The following is a 24,119-nucleotide window of genomic DNA, read 5'->3' on the forward strand; positions in this document are numbered from 1 at the left end:
TCAATGCTTAATAATGCCGAAAAGTTTGTTGAACAGCGTGATGTTACACTAATGTTATTGATTTCTTGATCGCATATGACTATCCGTTTATATGAGCAAATCCTCTAGCATTTGTAGAACAGTATGTTTGGTTACTGATATTGAAATTGGCAAACTATTGATTGCTAGCTTCAAGCCGGGGAAATGAAATTTGTCCAGTCAGTTGAGCCACAACCGTCTTTTTACACCGTACCTCGATGTGAGCTCACTTCCCAATCACTTTTATTAGACAACTTCTTCCTCAAGATGGCTGCAAAAAGAGTTCATATTAATGCAACCGAAGCTGTTCCAAAGGTTGTAGCAAAGTTCGTCGCTGATAAAAGTAAGGAGGCTGTACAGGCTAGGGGCGAGTTTTATATTGGTGTCTCAGGAGGCAGTGTCGCAAAGTTCCTTGGTAAGGAATTACCAGCAATGGAAGGGATTCAATGGGCGAAATGGCATGTTTACTTCTGCGACGAGAGGCTCGTAGGTTTTGACAATGACGATAGTACCTACAAATTGTACAAGGTAACTATAACGCTGTGTGCTTTTATGAATATTTTTTTTTATGATAACCAGCCGAGGCACGATTATGTGACTTTCTTCCTAAACATTCCCAATGTATATAATTAACCTCATTCCTCCCACTTAGTTTTCATTCCTCCTATTATGCATACCAGCCTAGTTGTGTAAATTAGTTTCTGTTTAGTGCATGATCATGAGTTCCAATGTCTCTGACATTTTCATGCTTTTCTTCTCTCAAAGGAAAATTGGCTCGCTGGCAAAACGTCTCTTCCAGAGGAACAAATGTATGCAATTAAACCTGAGTTAAGTGTAGAGGAAGCAGCCAAGGATTATGCTTCAAAGGTAGACAAGGTTCCCAAGAATGAGAAGGGGCTACCAGTGTTTGACCTTCTTGTCCTTGGTATGGGTCCAGATGGCCATACCTGTTCACTGTTTCCAGGACACCCATTGTTAAATGTAAGTGACAGCTGACAAGTGACTGGAACATTTCCTCAAGCGTTAAACAATATACAGTAGCAAGAAAATGACATCACTGATTTGGATCCAAGGTGGTGTTGATAGCTTCTTTGTTGTATGTGCTGTAGCTACTTCCAAGATACTACATTGACCTTGCTCTGCCAGTAGACAAAAGCACCCTTAGAACAGAAACATTAATCAAAATCAGTGTGGAAGTGGGAACTTGATTTATGCAAACTACAGTTTATAAGCACTTGTATTTTTTAAGCACTTACCTTTCAAAAGCATGATTGAAAACTGACTAGAGGGTATTAAATAATTTTCACACTTTGCCCCACTTCACTTTTTCCAACACCAACAGTTTTCACTATCCTTTGCCCCATTTTGTGTATCAGAATCTGTTCATAATGTAGATGCAGGGAAATGTGTCCTTGATTTGTTTTGTGTTGGCAACAGAAGATTCAATTGTCATAAAAAATGTCATTACATTTAGACAATACATATATAAACAAACAAATATGGGATCTTGCATATATAGCTACTGTGCACATGTAGTCCCTGTGTCAATAAAATAAAATAAAATGTGTTGTCCTTTCCTAGGAAACATCATTGACAATTGCACCAATTTCTGACTCGCCCAAGCCGCCCCCTTGTAGGGTCACCATGACATTCCCAGTCATAGATTCTTCCAGATGTGCACTCTTTGCATCAACAGGAGCTGGCAAGGCTGATAACGTCAAGGTTTGTGTTAAAAGTGTTGAATCTATCAACTAAATTATGCCTTAGGTGTCTGCTGCGTACATCTCTCACGACAAGTGGCATTGTTCAATAATTAAAGATCTTGTGATTGATGTCTTTGCACAGAACATTTACTCTCATTACAAATGCTCCACAGAATGAGAGATGGAAATTTTTAAGTACTAAACTGGTGGTCATATTGTCTTACTTAGAGTTTCAAATTCCTATACTAAAATTTGAAAACATTCCAAGGTTAGAACAGACATTTTTGGGAATCTGCAAAGAACTTCATTCTGTTCTAAATGACCTTGCAGCCATTTGACAGAACTCACTAATTTTCACAGTAAAAACAAGTTTAGACCGTCTCTAATAATGCCAGTAATATGCACAAATTATCTGAATCAACATTGTTATTTAAGGTCATGCATGTATGGAACAGATTTCCTGGTCTGAGCGTTGTCGTAATAATTCATAACATATTGCAAGACACCAGAACAAATCAGAACTTCAGTAATATTCAAACTATCTTTATTCAGAGAATCTCCCCGGAATGTTGATGACCAGTCAAATGAGTTTCTCTCTTCTCTCACCAGCATTTTGTTCATAACTGAATCCAATAAATGTTTTTCTTCTTCCCTCCTCCAAACCAGAGAGTATTGGAAGTGGAAGAGGCTGTACCCCTACCAGCTGCGAGAGTGAACCCTCAGGGAGAGGTTCATTGGTTCTTGGATGAAGCAGCTGCAGGCAAACTCACAAAGCAGTACTCTAACATGTGATTGTCTTTCATGAATTATTCTTTAATTCTATAATGTGGTTTAATAATGTTAATCAAACTCATTGTTAGTGGTGGTTGGGTTATAAGTTAGGTGTTCTACTACTAACTAATGTTACTACCATGGGCTATGGTCATACTGGAGAGGAACACCTCATCACGCTAGTCCTTCTTTCAGGGAAACCTTAAAGGGATTTTCCAGTAGCTGAAGTTCATTGTTTTGTTTTTTAACAAACAATAGAAATTGCTTGGGTCATATCAAAGCCTGATAGCATTTTACATGGTGGAGATACAAAGTTTACCATTTTTGAAAAAAAAAATATTTGAACATTTCTTCTGGCAACACCAGAGGCAGTAAAAAGTGATGTCATTGTGGCAATTTTTTCCCCAACTTTTTCTTTATATTATATACAAATTATTTATCTACGTTGAGAAATTATATTCTTGGAAACAAGTTGCATACTGCATAGTGATAACATTCTACATGTAGAGAACAATGACAAATTTGACAAGCACGCAAATACATTTCAAATGTATCACATCGATATCATTTTACTGGGAAAGTAACAGGAAAGTGAATGGGAAAGTAAAGGAAATCACAGACCACCTAACTATGATCCACCTAACGGATAATGGAAGAGTTTATCTTACACAAAATAGTTTACATTCAACACAAACCATACCTAAACTTATGAAGAAAATGTTGAGGATGGGCTGTCAAATTCGATTTTGAGATTTCAAGCAACAGTGTGGTATATTTTCCTCTTCAATATCAAATTTTGCATTGTCTAGGCTGTCATCAGCCTATGCATTGGCTTTGCTATCAGTAGCTGCTTGAACCACAGCAGACTGGAGGGTTATCTTGCATTTGTGAAAACATAATTGCTATCGTGATCCTGGTTTAATAGTTGGCATATAATATTTCCAAAGTGGTGCTAATATTTTGGCCTAGTGTATGGGTCAGCAGCAAGTTGTCTGGGAAGAGAAATGACCAAAGTTATTACAGTTTGATGAGCAATGGCATAGAAAAGAACAAAACAACACACCTTTTCAAAATATTCGGTGGGGCTCCATAAGGTATAAATGCACTCTTGTCTGTAATATGAAACACATCATAAGACACAACAAAATTTGGGATTTCTGTTCTTTACCAATGTTATTATAAATGTATGATCAAATTACCTTCTAACATGCTTTATAAACACAAACATAACTTAGGTGATTTAGATAAGAATATTGCTTAGTTGAAAATATCAAAATTTGTTAAAATGTTTTAACTATTCTTTCTTTTTACTGGTTACTTATGATCAGCATGGAAAACACTGAAAAGCTATCGGTAATAAAGTTATACATCATAATTGGAATCTCAGTAATTGATACAAGATAGAATAAAATGAACTGTAACATGTTAAGGTTAAGGCTTTTTGTAAAAGAAATGAGCTTTTGTCTTGCGAAAAGTTTGTTTATGAAAAGCATTCAAAAGGAAATCATACAAGAAACTTTGGAGAAGGTATGGCTAAAAGCATAATGGCAAAAAAGAATTATCATACTTGATGCAAGATGAGCCACGGATAATAAGGATTTTGTCATACATGGAATTTTATTGTTCGATGCAAGATATAATAAGGATAGATATAATATACTTTTGCTTAGTGATAGTTGAGGTTCTTAAAATGCTTAAAAAGTGAATTTCACACTCGAATATTCTTTGAAACATGATTTCATACATGGAATGTTATTGCTTTGAAAAAGATAGAATAAGTATAGACATAAAATATTTTGGTTCAGTGATGGTAGTGCTCATAAAAAGCAGTCAAAAAGACTTTTTTTTCAGACTCAAATTATGGTAGAATGTGATTGTCAAGAATATGTATATTTGTAATTTGAAAAGAGGAAAGTATAAAATAATTAATTATAAAATGAAATGTGAAAGATGTCCCAAAGAAGGTTGTTCTACCAAATATCTGTTGATAGAACAGGGAAATTGAAATAAACACACCCTCAATCAAGATGTAGCAATTGCCGCTGGATGTTATTAATTAAAGAAAATATTTTAGTAGTCAAAGTTGACTGTTTTAATCTATACTGTAATTTTAACTTTAGTAGAGATTAAAACCACATCTTTTTAAGCAAGTTCATTAGCAAGATATGGATTTTGAAATTTAGTATAATTTATAGGTGTTTCTGGCAAATTAGTTGAAAATGTCTTTGATTTCCTTTGAAACATACAAGTCATTTATCCACTGAAGAAAAAAAAAGAGTTATGACACAAATGTCAAGGGGTCATCAAAATTTTAATTTAATGGAGAGAGGATGGGCTGGGGGGGGGGACCACAACATTACCTCAAAACTTCACAATTAAATATTGTTTTCAACAAAATTAAACCTGTCTATGTAAGAAACAGGAAGCACTTTTTAATGTTACAAAAAGGGAAAATGGTATTCTTCATTGTCAAAAAAAAAGAAAATATTATGTGTGTAAATATAGGCACTTTCTCAGGTTTTTCACAAAAGCAGGATAGGACATGCCACACCTGTCCACCTGCGCTGGTCTGCCAGGATTGTTAACTTGCTAATACTGCCCAGTGCCCCTTCTGAACCTCTTAAAGGAAGTGATAGAAAAAACAACAACATTCTCTTACTGGTTAGCCACAAGAAACCTCATTAAACCCTGACCTATCGGCATCTACCTATGTTTCTTAATTTGTTGATAATAATTTTGGTTTTGGTGAAACTTTGTAACAGCCGGATTGATACAAAATGTTGTTTCCCCTACTGTGACATTGTTACTGTTGATAATGTATGCATATAACAACTCAATTAAAGGTTAGGTCATAAAAACAAAACAAATATATGCATATTTTTGTTGATGCTTACAATTTATGATACAAATATTTTTTATAGACTTAAAAAATTCAAACTTTCATCATTAAATAACAACAGTGTTTTGGGGGATTTTTTTAATAATAAAAATAGAAAAAAAACTTGATTTTTGATTGATATTTTATAGTCTCCATAGTTTGTGAAATTATGATACTGCATTATACTTCTTGCTTATTTTAGGCTTGCACTACCATCAAATTACCCTACCACTTGGAGGAAAATAGATCTGCTTTTACCATTATCCAGAAAGAGAAGGCTTCGAGGGTCCTGTGGTAGTGTAATCACATGAGTGAAGGTAATATATTCTTTACCTCATTTTAGAGGGGGTTAACCTGCCAAAATCTGAGGATGAGCAAGAAGGTACCCACATACCCCTGCTGATATACACTACTGTTGCATAACTGAGGCTCAGATTAGTGTCACATGGATGTTATACTGATCCTTAAATAACGATGCAACATTGGGGCAAATCATTAAACTTGACATGGCCTCATTCATTAAAAGCTTAATGATAAGCTTCCTTCAACTGTCATCCAACTTAAGTCATCACCATGACAACAACATTCTTTTACAAGTAATTCCAGTCAGTGCTGCCTTAGTGTTAGTTTCACCCATTTTAATTGAAGGTCCTGCCACTGTTATGTGTGTTTGTCATGTATTGACAGTGTATTACAACAAGTATAAAACTTGCACTTTACAGAATTCTGTGTGTAGCATTCTTCAGCTTCCTAATCTGGTAAAGACAACAGATATGTGAAGTTTTGGCTTAAGAATTGGATGACCACAAGTAGGTTGGATGACCATAAGTAGGTATAACGCCATGTACCTTCATATAACCGTTGTACCCTAGTAATGCCTCATCTTAATTTTCTTTTGATTTAACATCTGTAGTGGCAAAAAGAAAACAGTTAAAGTCACCTAAGATAGGGCCTGGGCACTAACAACCGAACCATGAAAATAGTTAAAGTCACCTAAGATAGAGCCTGGGCACTAACAAACAAACCACATTCAACCCTAGCCAGGTGCGTAGCCAGGAATTTGTCAAGGGAGGGGCGAAACTGTAGATTCTGCATTGCAAACTATCTAAGCGTAGCGCCACCATGGTTGGCGCGAAGCGTACAAGAAAATTTTGGCTGTAAATGCCTCTCAGATCGCCAGAAATGGCACTTCCCATGCCTTGTTAGTTGCATCTTAGCATTTTCTCTTTTGAAAATACTAGCGATATCATAAAAACCTTAAAAAAAATTGTAAAAAATATGCTCAAGGGGGGCGGCTGCCCCCTTAGCCCCCCCCTTGGCTACGCACCTGACCCTAGCCCCCTTACATCTAGAAATAATGTTGGTCCTCTCAACGGATTCATGTTATCATGTATATGATTTTTCCTGTTATTGATTGCGTAGAATGGCCTCTCTGATCACATCAGCTGTAAAGTCTGCATCCTCTTTGGTGATAATCATTGGCGGTTTGATGTCGAAAACCTGTCAAAGTAGGTTAAAAATATAGAGAAGATGTCCTTGTATGTAGAATGTAAAATATTTTGTATATTAGTAAATCTTAACAATTGTTTACCTGGTATGTTGACATAATACCTATTCTGGGGAATTGTTTGTTTCCCCCTAATTAACTTCATTTGTCTATTTCTCTCTTACCTCACCTTCTCCCCCACCCTGTCTGGCACCCCAAGTATGTGCATGATGGTCAGTGAGGGCTTCCATCTTGTCAGGATGTTGAACTTATAGCTGGGAAGTTAAAACCTTAAATACAACCAAGTTGTGATGGAGCACGACAAATGCCACGTCTTAGATATTCCACTTTGGCCATTTAGGACCTGAGTTAAATGGGCTGTAGTTGATAGGTTTACCAAATTTTCTACATCTATAGGTCAAAACCCTGCGCATCCCTACAGCATTTTTTTATGCCGTAGAGATAAATTTGTGAATGCATCTGGCAACAGTGTCTCTCCCTCCCCTCGCGAAATATGAGATCAAGTTATGACAAGAGCCAGGGTTTGGTAGGTAGAGATAATGGCTATAAAAATAAATATTATGTTAGGCTGACTTACGTTGAGGGCTGTTCCTTTCAGACCGATTAATACTCCAAGGTCTTTGATCGTTTCAAATATTGCTGCTGTTTTCTCAAGAGCTAACGGTTGTCTGGTCTCCTGTGAATGAACACAAGAATACTTTACAGTATACTGACGTGACTATGAAGTTTCTGCAGAGGGGAGGTTCATTATGTCTTCTCTGTATTGTAAGTGGGGAACCACTCAGCTTTATACTACCGAACAGAGAATACTCCCACCCCCCTTCCCCACACCTCTGCCCCCCCCAAAAAAAACAAGACACACTTGACAGTTATGGAAATGAGGGAATGCAGCTTTCTGGTGGTATGAATGGACCTTGGCAGATCACTGCACGGTCACTATCATAACTCACATTAAAATAGGTTATCATTCAAAGGGTTTCGACAATGTGTTTTAGGCTGTTTCCCCCAAATAAATGCCTGTTGCTTCATGCCTTTTTTTTATCGCTCCCACATCCTCTGTAAGTTGCACATTTTAGTTTACTGAGCATAATTCCTTCAGGAAAAGCCAGAGATAAAACTTCATGGACAAGCATCAGTTAAGACGAAAGGTTAGTCACAGATTGGTCCAATACCACCATCTTCAGTTTTAAAATACTGATGAATGAATAGTTTTTTATGTAACAACTGTTTCTGTCATTATATTATTTGTCACAGGTTTAGGCCAAAGCAATACTATATGGTAATGGAGGGAATTTCACAATCGCAAGTCCTTGAAATAGAAGAAGCATAATATTGTGTAAAGTCCCTACCTTGTTTTCGACTAACTCTACACCAATCATGAGTCCCTTTCCTCTTACGTCACCAACGATTTCAAATTCATCTCTCAGTCTAGACAGTTGCTCCAGTAAGTATGTCCCTACTGTGTGAGAGTTCAGTTGAGTGTTGTTATCTTCTATGTACTGAAAACAAATGATGTTAATTCAATGTATTGATTTTAGAAGTTTCTGCCAAAAGTCTTCTGCTCTTTTACTCTCTAAGAGAAAAAGGCTCACGTCATGTGATGCATCAGCAGGACCAGGGGCGAAAAAGCCACCTCTGGCCCTGTGTCAAGAGCCCAGGCATCACCTTCTTCCCTCAACTACGCTCTCCATAGGGTATTTGAAAATCTCTTCAAGTTACAGTTTATTTTGCCCCTGTAATTATGGATGACTGCTTCGTTTTCGCCCTAAGTATAACAAGTTCTTCTTTTAAATACATGTGTAAGTGCAAGAATGATTGCTTAGAATACCAGCTAAGATTAACATATTTTAATAAGAATAAACAGCGCCATTATAACGGGAGATGGAGGAGAGGTAAGGAAAAGAGCGACTTGCACTGTCATCTCTGCCAGTTTGGAGTTGTGCATGAGTCGAACTGTTACATTATACTATGAAGCCAATGGAATAAGGTCTAAATAACTTAGAAGTAAAAATTTGATGCAATAACCTCTTGCACTACTCGTCACTACCCGCCCTAACCCACTTTTACCCACCCCACTTGCCCAATTCCTAACTGTTACCTCATGATCACTATAAGATATACATAAATGTAAATATTGGAGGCAATGCCACTGTATTCTGTTGTACCCATGGCTCCCTCCCGAATGTTACTTTAAAGTCATTACATATACCAATAAGATTTACACAAACACTAACATTTAACATTTGCTCCCCAACCCCCAGCACTTCTTCCTGTGTCTATCCTTGTTAAATATGTTTAAGGTAAGTCTTAGGACGCTACGTATGCCGAAAACAGTTAAATTGAAATATGCTGCAGTGGACTTACGTCTAACACAGCAGATCCAATTGAACAACCGAGGGCGCTGCCGCCGAATGTGTTGAAGTATATAGCATCAGACAGAGAGTTGAAAACATCTAACATAAAAATTGAAAATACGTCAGTTAGGCTTAGAGGCATGGGACATATGACTTTGTATTGATCAAGTATAAAACCACCTCAAAATGTCCTGATGGGAGTTGCCCTTTTCTGTACATTCTGTACCACATAGTCCAGCCTTTGAAACCACATAGTCCAGTATTTGATACTATATAGTCCAGTATTTCATACCACTTAGTCCGGTTTTTCATACCACATAGTTCAGTATTGGATATCACGTAGACCAGTCTTTGATACCACATACTGCAGTTTATCATACCACATAGTCCGGTACTTGATACCACATAGTCCAGTCTTTGATACCACATAGTCCAGTATATGATACCACATAGTCCAGTATATGATACCACATAGTCCAGTCTTTATTCCACATAGTCCAGTCTTTGATACCACATAGTCCAGTCTTTGATACCACATAATGCACTACATCATACCACATAGTCCAGTGTTTGATACCACATAGTCCAGTATATGATACCACATAGTCCAGTCTTTGATTCCACATAGTCCAGTCTTTGATACCATATAGTCCGGTTTTTGGATACCACATCGTCCAGTATATCATACCACATAAAGCAGTATATCATACCACATAGTCCAATAGTGGACATCACCTAGTCCGGTCTTTGATACCACATAGTCCGGTATTTAATAACACATAGTCCGGTATTTGAAACTACATAGTCCAGTTTATGATACCACATAGTCCGGTCTTTGATACCACATAGTCCGGTCTTTGATACCACATAGTCCGGTATTTGATACCACATAGTCCAGTCTTTGAACCACATAATGTATTTATCATACCACATAGTCCAGTAGTGGATATCACATATTCCGGTCTTTGATACCACATAGTCTGGTATTTAATTACACATAGTCCGGTATTTGATACCACATAGTCCGGTATTTAATAACACTTAGTCCGGTCTTTGATAACACATAGTCCGGTATTTGATACCACATAGTCCAGTCTTTGAACCACAAAATGTATTTATCATACCACATAGTCCAGTAGTGGATATCACATATTCCGGTCTTTGATACCACATAGTCTGGTATTTAATTACACATAGTCCGGTATTTGATACCACATAGTCCGGTATTTAATAACACTTAGTCCGGTCTTTGATAACACATAGTCCGTTATTTGATACCACATAGTCCAGTCTTTGAACCACATAATGTATTTATCATACCACATAGTCCAGTAGTGGATATCACGTATTCCGGTCTTTGATACCACATAGTCTGGTATTTAATTACACATAGTCCGGTATTTGATACCACATAGTCCGGTATTTAATAACACTTAGTCCGGTCTTTGATAACACATAGTCCGGTATTTGATACCACATAGTCCAGTTTTTGAACCACATAATGTATTTATCATACCACATAGTCCAGTAGTGGATATCACGTAGTCCGGTCTTTGATACCACATAGTCCGGTATTTTATACCACATAGTCCGGTATTTTATACCACATTGTCCAGTATATGATACCACATAGTCCAGTATTCCTAAAAAAAAACATTTTTCAATTAATGCTTCTTTATTTTTTGCCACAAATACTTGGGCACTTTCCAGTTACAGCCTTCTTAGATTCTCAACAAAAGGTGAACTTTTTTAATAACAAAAGGGTCATGATTCATTACAAATATGGACACTTCTAATTTATGAAAAGGGGCACGTTTGAAGTATTTCACTAATTCGGGGGCACGCGCCCACTCCTACAACAACTCCTGCCACTTATTGTCTACCCCCCCCCCCCCACACACACACACACTTAGGCCTACACCCGCGCAATTTCGCAGGTTCCTCTTTTTGACATCGGGAAACAAATATCTCCCCGTTTTAAGTCCACAATTATTTGCGTCAGAATGGGTTATACTCGTGACTAATTTCTCCATAAACGATCGGAGCTCATTTCCAAGTTTTCAGTTTATGTAGGACTTTTTTATCCATATACTTACTGGGACAGTCAGAGAGGAGGGCATTTTGCTGCTTAATGCTGAATTTCCATTAATTAATTAATTACATGCAACATGCAGATATTCTGTAAACATTAGTGTTATTCAAGTTGTCAATGCACGCATGACTGTAGATATATAAAGGAACCAATACAAACCTTCTGTGGTTACAACTGCTGCTAATGGAAAGCCATTCGCGATTCCTTTAGCAATCGTCACTGAAAGAGAAGACATAAATATCAAGGAAGTGTTGGCTAACACTTTGTGCATGTGAAAATTAAGGTTGCAATGTGGAGAGTAAGTGTAACTTTGAAAAAAAAGAGATAGATTTCTAGCATAAAATAAAACACATATAAAAAAACCCCCATAAAAACAAGAAAAAAGTAAGTGTTTGTAAGTAAAATTTCATCCCGGTCTCGCTGCATAAAAGATCGATGTATTTTTATGTATTATATTTCTTTCTCACCACCATACATTTAAACCTTCCCTAGTATATGGTTATACAAACAGCAGCCGGATGGGTGTATGAGTATTATAGTATTGACCCTAATTGAATTGCTAAAGAAAGAAAGAAGGAGATACATAAAAATAAAAAGTAAATTAGATATATAGGAATTCCTCTTTCTAACATGTATTTTTGTGCTTGAGAATCACCATGAGGGGATATAAATATATCTAATTTACTGCAATTCCCGGTGGTTTCACCCAGTTCAAGTACACAAAAGAAAAATGGAAAAGGTAAGTATATGGTAATGTAATGTTTCTATAGTTATTCTGGCCCTCGGGATATAAGTTCAGATAAACAGCAGGACACTCTTAACTGATTCAATATATTTTGCTTAAGTTGATAAATTTGTAATATATAATGTAGACATGTTTATTAGACGCCACAGAAGCCTTATGTTTTCCTCTTGCGTTTTTGAGTTGCATCTGAGGAATGACCTAATCGTCTTTGTATGAGACTAAGTAGTCTTTCATCCGTTTCATTTTTTGAGCCTCGTATATTGTAAGGGTCATTTCTCAAGAAATCAAAGTGGTATAGAAATACAGCCTGCACTGATAGCTGTTATTGTTAAATGAGTACGACTCAGTACAGAGAGACTGTGCAACCTCATGGGCCCACATTCAGGAAGGACATGACTAACCGTTCTTCTGCTTCCTCTAACATCAAACTCTTTTGTGTTCACCCTGCTCATTAACCTATATCTGTATTCTGTGCTGGTATTTAGTCCCTTGTATTTTCTGTTACTTGTCATTCAGCCTCTGAAGAAGATCCTGCTAGGATCGAAACGTAACGCCCACTTACTTTTACACAGCTGTTATTGTTATTGGTCTATACAGCATCATCACAATTGTGTGTTTACTGTCAATCTTTAATATTGACGTAATCAATATTAAACTGTCATCGATTCAAATCAATGTTTTTAAGCCAGACACGTTTTGGTCTGCATTAGGTCCTTACCTATGTCCGGCATAACATCGTGGTGTTCAAATCCCCAAAAATGAGTCCCTAGACGCCCAAGTCCTGTCTGAACCTCATCCGCGAGACATAGCCCACCTTTAGACCTGACGATTTCGAAGGCCTCCTTCAGAAACCCCTTCGGAAATTGTCGAGTTCCCCCGGCTCCCTGTAACATATTTATACATAAGACATGTTCATGACAGCATAATATATATTCAGTGCAGATCAAGATTATACTACACCTTATTATCGCAGTAACGCTTAATTTTTTAAGGATATATTCTATAGAAAGTTCATTTCCATGGACAAAAAAAAACATGCCTTCTATAAGCATATATCCTTTTCAAATAAGAACATTTCCTATGGATATATCGTAGCGAGGATGTGGTTAAATTGGGTGGGCTATAACTTATTAACTTCGAGACATGCCTCGCTGTTATTAACTTATTAACTTATCTTATAACTTATTGATCGAATATAAATATTGGATTTGCTTTTCGATACGTTTAAAAGGTTCCCCTTTTTCGCGGTGTTGTGTTAAGACCAATAAACAAATTGCCAGACATTCTTGTACCACTCGGCGACTCGTATATTTTAACCCTAGACCGTGTAATTCTTCACCTATAGTCGCTATGAAAAGCGGCTGATTTAGCTGTCATGGAAAGTCTAATACCCACATTAAAATTCATAAAAAAAAGATGCAGTCGTTTTGCATTCAAATAAACTATAGTTCTCTTCCTTTTCGTCAGACCTCACGAGGGTATCTTTTTCTTTAGCTCTCTTCAAGATTGTAGCAATCTGTTATTATTTCTCTAGAGGTGATAGACGTATATCGAAATAGTAGCTGTTGTGAAGTTCCATTGATGTCTGTAGCCAGTAGCGTCCATACAGTCAGGGGGCGGATGCCCCCCCCCCCCCTGACGGACTCAAATGGACTGCTGGCGCCATTTTCAGCTATTCACCACTTTTTACTTATTCGCGATTACTTACTTTTTTATTGCGCTCTCATCTACCTATTGACATTTGTCACATTTTGTTGGCGATGACACCTATTTATTCTTCGTTTATCTGCAAATTAGCAAGGCCCGGAAAGGGTCATTTCCGGCGATATAGGGAGTATCTTTACTCAAAAAATTTCTGTACGCTCTGCGCCAACCTGTGGTGGCGCTCCGCTTAGATAAAGTCGAAAGCGCCCATAAAGACCATTCTCGCCCCCTCTGACCAATACCCCTAGCTCCGCCACTGTCTGTAGCCTGCAGACTTGCAAGATTTTTGTTTTGCTAAGAAACATCCCACTTTTTTTGAGATTTTAAAGAAGCTTCTTGAGTTCGGTCATCAGTATCGTTTGACAAGCCAAATGAGTATAGCCCAAAAGAAGACTTCAATTGATGATACTAACTAGACACCCTCCAATATTTATGCAACAAATAGGTTTAATGACGGATCAATTAGTGACTTTGATTCGATATTTAACAAAATAAGTTATCAAATAAGAAGTTAGTATTTAAAGATCGTTACTATTTGGCCTCAAATTTCAGCGTGAAAAAAATTCCATCAATTTTATAATAGTCAGTTTCTGGTGGTTCTGCATCCCAAAGTTACTGCCAGACTTTGAGTAGTGTTATATCAGAAAATTGAAACTTTCTGTGAGGGCGGTATTGTAAAATGCGTGTTGAAGTTGGTTCATGAGTGACCATTATTGGACTTTTTTAGCATATATAATGCCAGTACTGATGACCTTTTACCACACCTTTAGAGAGTAAATTTACAATATTTGTCAATTTTTCGATTCTTATTTTATTATTTAAAAAAAAAATGAAAGTTACATATAGTCAAGCTGATGAACCAAATTGGTATCCCCAATTGTAACATCGAGTTTATAGGATACAAGAGACGACTGAACACCAACTCAATCAGCCGCTGTTAACATTTATTTCATAGATTTCAACAAAGGTTATTTTCTACTCGTATACGCTTATGTAACAAGATGCCTTACGCAAAACTTTAATTTAGAACTAAGTTTAAGAATTAAGTTAAAAGATGATTTTAGGTACAAAAGTTATATTTGATATGTTCTATAGACCTTTAAAACAACACTGCTAGCAAGTTCAGGTTGTATGTTCATACCAATTTTATTTTGTTCGAAATGACCATTTAAACATATGTGGTTCATCAATAAAAGTGGCTGGTCTACTTAGTATAGCAAGCAGACCATTATATCAGTTCTTCAAATGGGAAGCCACGTCATAGTGTTATACCCTCAAATGACATTTTACAATATCTCTTACAAAATTTGGAAAGTAGGCTACAAGTGGTGTTGAAATGTCATCAGATGATGCTTTTTTAATAATATGAAATTAATGAAACGTGATTTGATTGAGTTTTTAGAGTTTTATGAAACATTGGATTAACATTCACATTTAGGCCTGCACCTGAGGAGCCGACGCCATCATCAATTTACCCATAAAGGAACATTCCAGAGCTATAGCATATTTTAAAGATGAATATCTGGGCAAGACGGAATAGTATATAGAAAGGGTACTAGCTGTAAAAAAAAAAAAAAAAAAATTCTTGGACTATATGACACATCATTCTGCTTAAAATCATCCTTTTAAGTTTACAGACAAAATGATATTTACCTGGATCGATTCCGAGAAAAAACCAGCAATCTTTTGGGGCATACTATATTTCATAACATCGGCGAATTGTGAGATGTAGTTATCCTTGGCCTGACAACTACCAACTTCGCAGTTGCATGTTCTATTGGCCTGGAATTCAAATAGGGATAATATTATGCAGTTTCATCATCAGAAGCTCAAAAGTGATTCCGTGCACATGGATTGGGTGGACACAACAATGATCTGAAGCCTTCAAACTGTCGTAATAAGCAGCCTTTCTATCGAGGTGTTAAAGGATTAGTTCAGGTGTCACAAATGTTTATCTTATATGAAAGAGGACAATAAAAGAAACCCAATAGTGAAGAAATTATTCAAATATCTTTTGCCGTTTAGGAGATATTCAAGTTTGAAGTTCTATCTGATTGTGTTGAAACTGCTGAAATCAGACTAGCTGTGACGTCATATCCTCACATTCCTGAAAAGTCTTTGTTATTTTATTAAAATATTTTGTAAGATTTTATGACTTACAACCAAAAGATACGTCAGGAGATCTCATATGTGTCAAGGGAAGTATTTGAGATTTAACATTTGAAGAATGTTTGATTATATTTTTTTAGATTTGTGAAAAAAATGTAATTATTTTTTAATGAAATATATTGACACATGTTAAGGAAGTGAGGATGTGACATCACACCCTCACAGTTAGTCTTTCTACACCAGTCATTTGCAAAGAAATGTTGAAATCTTCAAAGTGTGATATCTCCTTAACAGAGAATGCTATCATGATAGTTTCTTCACTATTCTGTTTGTCTTTTTAAGCTCTTTCATACAAGATAGACATGTCAGACACCTGAACCAATCCTTTAAGGAGAGCTGGAAAGGGGGTAGAGGTAAGCGAGATTTGCAATAGCTTGCTAAATTTCGTGCCTCCCCAATCTCATACGTGTGCGTGGAGGGGAACGGGGGGGGGGGGTTCTAATTCTAACAGAGGGATTGAATTTCCGTCCTGCTAATTACGCCACTTTCCGTGAAAAAGTCCAATTAGAAGTCTTAATTGTGTAATTGTATACGAATCGTTCACACTATAATGAAGTTGGTTCCGTCCATCACTGTACATTATCTCTTTGGGAATGATTCGCCGTAGACCTTTAGCTTAATATTTCCTCTTAATTTTAAGGAACAATATTCAAATTTACCTGTACAGGGCTATCCCTGCAGTGTTTGCCGCCCCAGGTTCCAGTGTACACATCTGGACACATAGAGTTGGTTATCCCGAATCCTCGAGGAGTTTGAAAGTTACATGGAGTTAAAGCTGTTATCCCCATTAGACTGGTAGTTAGACCATGGTATGCATTGCTGTAAAATTACATATATATATATATATTTATCATCTACATATATCATATATATGTATATAATATATCGGGAATCCTCTCTAGACCCGTCCCTTAATTTTTATTTATTTATTCATTTATTTAATTCATTCGGTCATTTATTTATTTATTGTATTTCTTTGTTTGTTTTTTGCTCTGGTGACCGGTTTCCCCTCAAATCGAATTCCACACTAGCATCTATTTAAAAAAAAATCGTATTACCTCATTGAAATAATATCAAAGTTTCTGGTGCGCAGCCGCATGAGATGGAGTGCTAAGTCATTTGCTTCAGAGCCTGAATTGGTAAAGATGACTTTCTAAATGAAGCAGAGGGAAATATAAATATAAATAAACCAACGAACGAACGAACGGTAAACTTTAAGCAGTTATGTTTACGTTTGCATCTGACTTTTTATCTTGGCAGATGTAATTATATATTTGGAATTAAGTCTTTAATTAATTATATTTGCGGATAAGACTCTAGCAGCCTACGTGGTACTTTTGTAAGTTGAAATAGAAGAGACATTACAAACAAATAGAAAGCGAAGACTTTGAAATTTAGTACTACGATCGATTTGATTGCATTGATTACAAATGTGTCTGCTATACCAACTTAATATATAATTGCTTGATGCGATAAGACCTATTAAAATATATTTATATATATATATATATTGACTATCAGATAACTTACATTTAAATGACTTGGCAATTTGGACGTCAATTTATCGGCAAGTTCGTGAATTCTGGGGTGCATGTAAACATTAGATGTACTCCAAACAAGTTCAGATTGATCATGCAGGACCTGGTTAATCTTCCTGTCATAAACAAATATTATTGCATTAAGGTTTATTTATAGACAAAGTGGTTAAATCAGGACCTTATCAGGACCTTATAGATATTTATTAAAAATTTAAAATGCAATTCAGCTATAAACAAAGCAATAAAAAGTAATGTATGAGTAGAAAGAAAAACAGGAATATAAAAATAGTAAACATAGGTAGAAGCACAAGCGGTGAGTGGATATCTGATGAAAGGAGACACCCCTCTTTACCTCCCTCTTGTTATCCACACCCAACCCCCCCCCATCCCATCCCCCTCTCCTCATCACTCCACACCCTTGCTCCCATGAAAGGCAGTCTGTGAACTGCTATATTTTTGTCAATGATCTATCAATTAAAATATTTAATTAGCTTCCATTAAAAAAAGAAAAAGTATCATATATAGCGTTTGCTTTAAAGTTGACACGGTAACTTAATTTGTTCAAGTAGAATAACAACTTTGTCTCTTTAGAAATAGCTTAAATTTGTAGATTTAGACTACCTCAAGACTCATTAAAATTAGTCGATCACAATTTATCAGTTTGTTTAATCGGTTGCCGACTTGTGTTGTATATACTGTCATTGTTTATGACCGAAGAAAATTGTGCTGCAAATAGAAACACAAAGTACTGACTGATGAACGAAAAAGGAAACACTTGGCTATCTATCTATCTATCTATATATATATATATATATATATATATATATATATATATATATATATATATATATATATATATATATATATATATATATATAGATAGATAGATAGTCAAGTGTTTCCTTTTTCGTTCATCAGTACGGTCCAATTCCACAAATGTGATCTTATTTTGTCATCTTTATCTATATATAAATATATTTATATATATATATATATATATATCAATATATATATATATATATATATAAATATATATATATGTATATATATATATGTATATATATATATATATATATATATATATATAAATATATTTATATATAGATAAAGATGACAAAATTAGATCACATTTGTGGAATTGGACCGTATAGCTTTATTTACATTAAAAAGCGGAGAGCATAGGTATAGGCTACCCAATATCAGGTAAAACAGTTAATACGTTGGTCGGTAACGAAGTTAGTTTCAATACCTGTCATACCAGCGAAACGGAAGGGGATTTGGTAGAGGGGAAGGTGATGCGAAACTTTTGAGACGTTTTGCAATCCACTTTTATTTTTTATTTTTTTGTGATGGTGTTCTCATCAGTGACTACATCAGTATACTAAGTCTAGCTAACTGACTGCGGTAGTCATATCAGGTGCGTATCCAGGGGGGGCGTTGGGGGCGCGCGCCCCCCGGGTAAGAAAAAGAGGAGAGGGAAAAAAGGGAAGAAAAAAGGAAAAAAGAGGGGAAAAAAGAGGAGGAGGAGAGGAAGGAAGGGAAAAGAAAAAGAAGAAAGAGAGAAAAAGGAGAAAAGGAGGGAGTAAAAGAAAAACGCGAAGAAAAAGAGGAACAGTGACATCATTACAGCACTGAAGGGTAGCCAGTTACGGATCAATGATTTCGTAAAAGTGTGACTCACCCTACCCCTTACACCGACAGCTCCATTTTTTGACGTTTCCATTTTCCTCTCTCACTAATGATCTATATATATACATGGTCTATCATAACGCGTGTGTAGAATTGTGCTATGAAACCAACTGTGGCTGGTCTCGAACTCGACCGTGTCGTCGGGGAACATGACGATTTTTGGGATGGGGGCGACCGCCCGCCCCCCCCCCCCCCCCATTCAGCATTTTTTTAAATGATATCGCTAAGTAATTTCAATATAGAAAGTGCTTAGATGCAACTTACAAGGCCTGGGAAGTGTCATTTCCAGCGATCTGGAAGACATTTTCGGCCAAAATTTGCTTGTACGCTTCGCGCTAACAAATGGTCCTGGGTAGTGCCATTTCCAGCGATCTGGGAGGCATTTTCGTCCAAAATTTTCTTGAACGCTTCGCGCCAACCTATGGTGGCTCTACGCTTAGATAGTTTGCCTACAGGCTTCGCCCCTCCCTTGGCAAATTCCTCGCTACGCGCCTGTTCGAATTTGTAACGCAAACAGCAGATATCACATCATATCAGTGAGCATGAAAATGGCGTTCCAGGATGAAAAGCCTCAAAACTGTCCGACTTGCCTGAAAAAATGACCAAAAATTTTCGCAATTTTTCCAATTATGTCAAAATTCTCTTTTACATTAGTAATGGCGAATTAGGGGCTGCACCCCCGCCGCGCAGTGGCGGAGTGTCCATACGGTCAGGGGCGGATGCCCCCCCCCCCCCCCGACGGACTCAAATGGACTGCTGGAGCCTTTTTTAGCTCTTTACCACTTTTTACTTATTCTAGATTATTGACTTTTTTATTGCGCTCTCATCTACTTATTGACATTTGTCACATTTTGTTGGTGTTAATTCGGCGATGACACCTTATTCTTCGTTTATCTGCAAATTAGCCAGGCCCGGAAAGGGTCATTTCCGGCGATCTAGGGAGTATCTTTACTCAAAAATTTTCTGTACGCTACGCGCCAACCAGTGGTGGCGCTCCGCTTAGATAGTGTCGAAAGCGTCCCTACAGACCATTCTCGCCCCTCCTGACCAATACCCCTAGCTCCGCCACAGCCGCCGCGCCTCCTACGCCTATGTGTGTAGTGTTCGGTTTCGGATATATCTGCTATTTTTTCATTTCCTTCAACCAAGTTTTAAAATAGCCGTTATAAGAGGTTTGAATATTTGTACACCAATAAATTAACTGTCTGAATTTTCGAAAATTTCTGACCAACATTCTGCATCACACTTCCCTCTACTCGTGCAATTTTGACCGGTCTGTTAGGGGTTGAAGGAAGTTTTTCTATATTGGTTGTCCATAGATGAAATTTTGTACAACATTATGGGTATGTTTTGAAGTGAGTTTATTCACGAGAAATGTGAAGTTTCAAATTCTGAACAAATATGGAGCTTAAAACCTTGAAAAGTGGGGCTGACGGGTATTGAGGGCCGCGACGTAGAATCACCTACAAAAGCAAAGACCCACAGGATATGCGATCAGGTCGAACATGATGTGTGCCGGGTTGACAATCTTCAAAAAGGTTATGGATAGAAAAAAAACTTTTAGGAAATACTTGGTTCTCAGGCAAAAAGTGCACATCTGGTTGGTCATTTCAAGCCCGAGAAGTGCCGTTTCCGGTGATCTGGGAGGTATCAAAATAAGAAATTTTCTTGTACGCTGCGCGCCAACCGATGGTGGCGCTCCGCTTAGATAGTAATTCGCGCCCCCCGGGTTTAAAAATCCTGGATACGCGCCTGCATATAGACTATATTCACCTTTATTGTTAGATATTGAATATTCTACCAAATGACGAATAAATTTAAAATAACTTGGTCGGTTTCCATATGATATTTACCTTCAAAGTCACGCTAAAACGGAACACAGACTCATTTAAAGTTATTTCCGTTAAACACATGCACACACACACTGAGACGATAACTATATACCTATATATGGATTGCTTTTTCAAATGTCTCAGTCCCACTAATACGTTGGAGATCTAATTTTTTACTTTTGGTCTTTTTGTCCATAAACTTTCTGCACTTTATGGTAAGTTCATGAAGGACCGTAATACCTGCTGTTTCAGTATAGGGGAATTTGTGGGGTTCAGAAGAGACTTAAAATACTTTTTTTTTTTCAAATATAAAATGCTTAATTCTAGATATATACCATAATACATATAAATACTTACGGGTTACAGTGTCCAACACTCGTAATCATTACGCCAGCATACATGTCCAGATACCGTCTTCCTGTGTGGTCAAACAGCCACTGCATGTGACCCTGGTTTAAGTAAAGAGGGTCCTGGTAGTAGCTGAATGCATAGCCAGGAAACATCTGACCCTGTCTAACTTTTTTGGCTGTTTCGAAAGGCATGCCCTGTGTTAAAAGAGGGTAATGAAACGTTCAAATCTAAAAGTATATATATTTATAAACATAATTTTTCTTAAATGTATTTTTGTAAAATTGTACCGAGAACATCGAAAGATAAGCAAACAATTCAAATTGGTTAAATTTTCAAGGACAAATCAACAAGACGATTATAATAGGAAAATAAACCTTTTGATGATTAGGTTGTCTCTATACTGTGATGCTATAGACCACCAATATATAGACTACCAATACTGTGCCATACTCATTAGACGAATCGAGGCTTTAGCAAGTCAAAATAAGTTACATTCAATCAACGTTATCTCGAGTTAGGCAAGCATAAGATATTGAGATGTGGTATTCAAGTAACAGTATGGAAGATTTGTCTCTTTAAAACAAAAAAAATCAGATTCTTGTCAGGTCAGTTAGCAGCACTCGCGTAGGTTTATGAAATGGACAAAGTTTGATGTAGTCTTGTTTCGAGTTTTCTAGTCCGGTTGAATATTTGGCGGATATGGACATAAAGCGATTCCGTGACGTCATTATGGTGTTCAAACTGTCAAAAGGTATAGGTTAATGTGGTTACTAGTATAGTTGTTGGTTTAGTGGTATGTGGTATGACGTTGTTGGTGTTTCGATGTTTTTGCTAGAAACTAAATCGCTTTGCTTCAGGATCTAACTTGCAAAAATAAAACAAAGCAACAAATGAAAACTGAAGGCGACATATGAACATTTTTTGGATTTATATTCAAGCATAATCATGAGAAGGGTCTAAGTTTAACCCCCCCCCCCCCCATCTCCACTACCCCAATCCCTCAGCCTTACCTGAAATGGTGTTGGATTAAAGTCACAAGGTGGCATCATTGGTTGTTTACCTGTAATGATACAAACAAGATGGCGGTCTATACAATCTCCTCATCGTTAAAACCATTCATAAAGAAAACTGATTATGGGCCATATTAAAGTGTATTCTTCAAGTCCATCCGCCCGCATTCCCCACAGTTTGATAGAGCTTAACATACCCACCCTATACCTGCGAAGCCTTTAAGTCAATCGGATATTCACATGTTCATTTACTTGACTTGATGCAAGATATCGATATGAAATATCGATTTCTTTTGATTTTGATTTTTCACGAATAAAACCCGAAATATTATAGGCTAAAACAGTCACTTATTGAATAGCATGGGTTCATCGGGTCAGTGGCGTAGTAAGGTACTTTTGAGTGGGGGGCTAAAGACTGATGGCCGGCCTGGGGGAGGGGTCTAAGGGGAGGGGGTGTCCCCCTCCCCCTTTGGAATTTTTTGCATTTCCAGGTGGCCTCAGATGCAATTTGGTGCAATATAGCACACTTCAACACCCACTCCATTTTGTAAACTTAATTTTGTATTTTCACCTGGCCTTAGATGCAATTTGGTGCTCCAAATGAGATTTTTTTTCTCATTTGGAAATGAAAAAGGGGTTTTCTGACTTGCGAAGCGGGGGGGGGGGCGGAATGATACTTCCGCCCCTCCACATTTTTCACTGGGGGGATGGCGCCCCCCCAGCCCCCCGGTTCCTATGCCCTTGCATCGGGTAATTATAATATCAGAAGGATGTAATAACCATGATCATAGGCACGATTACATAAGTAAATTATACTGTGCAGACTAAGCCTAGCATGTTTTGATCAAATACTGATAACAACTTGAACCAATCTAAACTAAGAAAAAATATACGTATCAATTGAAAGTTCCATATAATATGCAAGTTCATAAAATCTTCCGATAGACTTAAATGTTAGACGATATAGATGTAAAAATAACCGTAGACAAATCACAAATATTCGATGACTCAGTTTAAATCATTGGCGTGCACATGATTTGGGGTGGGGGGGCGGGTGGAACCCATTCTATATATCTATTCTACAATATGCTGGGATTCGTATTGCCACATCTGGAACAATTGACATCAGAACAATGGCGGCACTGTATACTCGAAGTTTAACTTACCTACTTTAGCTGGCTCTTCGACCGATGATGTCGAATAATTTTGAAGTTTTTCACATCTTTGAACCTGGCACCATTTGGTTGGCTGCAATTGGTACCTGCCAACATGTCTAAGAGCATTCGCCATATTTAAGTTCGAAAAGTAATGAGAACAGAAGGAAGATTGGATTCCGTTTCTTCTGTCTGGAGGAAACCTAAACTTGAATTTGAAGTTCTTCCGGGATCTGTTGTTATATTTATACCTACAATTTTTTGTTATAAAGATATATTATTTTCAAAGTACATTCATATATATATATTTGTTTACATAAAATATATATTATATATATATATATTTATATTGGAACTTACCACAGTGCGTGTTCAAGAAAAGATCGCGTGATGTGTCTATCCGGTATTCGTAAGTCAGTGAGAATCTGATTGGTTGATTATTTCCAAATGAATGGCCTCTTCTGATCAAGTGATAAAGTAATTATAAAACTAATTTAATAAAGAGGGTTCACCAGACATTGTCTATATAGAAAGAAAAGGTCCTTGAACCAGGGTAAAGTTTTTTTCTAAATCCAGTATAAATACAATATAAGTACATATTTAT

The 24,119-nt window shown here is 36.9% G+C and overlaps 2 protein-coding genes across 3 annotated transcripts; one reads left to right on the plus strand and one right to left on the minus strand.

Moving 5' to 3' along the window:
• Window positions 1-32: 32 nt before the first annotated feature.
• On the plus strand, window positions 33-4,866 carry LOC139959372 (6-phosphogluconolactonase-like). Its single transcript, XM_071956932.1, has 4 exons — window positions 33-546; window positions 784-999; window positions 1,600-1,740; window positions 2,388-4,866. The coding sequence occupies exons 1-4, from the start codon at window positions 184-186 to the stop codon at window positions 2,511-2,513; spliced, it is 846 nt and encodes a 281-aa protein (XP_071813033.1). The 5' UTR covers window positions 33-183; the 3' UTR covers window positions 2,514-4,866.
• A 1,819-nt stretch (window positions 4,867-6,685) lies between these two features.
• LOC139959343 (alanine--glyoxylate aminotransferase 2, mitochondrial-like) lies at window positions 6,686-23,976 on the minus strand. Of its 2 annotated transcripts, XM_071956837.1 has the most exons (14): window positions 23,876-23,976; window positions 23,528-23,766; window positions 22,362-22,411; window positions 21,358-21,545; window positions 17,472-17,595; window positions 17,000-17,094; window positions 16,601-16,760; window positions 15,426-15,554; window positions 12,787-12,952; window positions 11,483-11,542; window positions 9,242-9,330; window positions 8,227-8,376; window positions 7,455-7,553; window positions 6,686-6,870 (listed from the first exon to the last, which is right to left on the minus strand). In XM_071956837.1, the coding sequence occupies exons 2-14, from the start codon at window positions 23,649-23,651 to the stop codon at window positions 6,778-6,780; spliced, it is 1,527 nt and encodes a 508-aa protein (XP_071812938.1). In that variant the 5' UTR covers window positions 23,652-23,766; window positions 23,876-23,976; the 3' UTR covers window positions 6,686-6,777. The 2 variants fall into 2 exon arrangements, with proteins under 2 accessions (XP_071812938.1, XP_071812945.1); XM_071956844.1 differs by lacking the exon at window positions 23,876-23,976 and having other exon boundaries at window positions 6,760-6,870; window positions 23,528-23,792.
• Between the last annotated feature and the right edge of the window lie 143 nt (window positions 23,977-24,119).

This window comes from Apostichopus japonicus, chromosome 3 (assembly GCF_037975245.1).
Source record: "Apostichopus japonicus isolate 1M-3 chromosome 3, ASM3797524v1, whole genome shotgun sequence".
NCBI classification, from domain to species: domain Eukaryota; kingdom Metazoa; phylum Echinodermata; class Holothuroidea; order Aspidochirotida; family Stichopodidae; genus Apostichopus; species Apostichopus japonicus.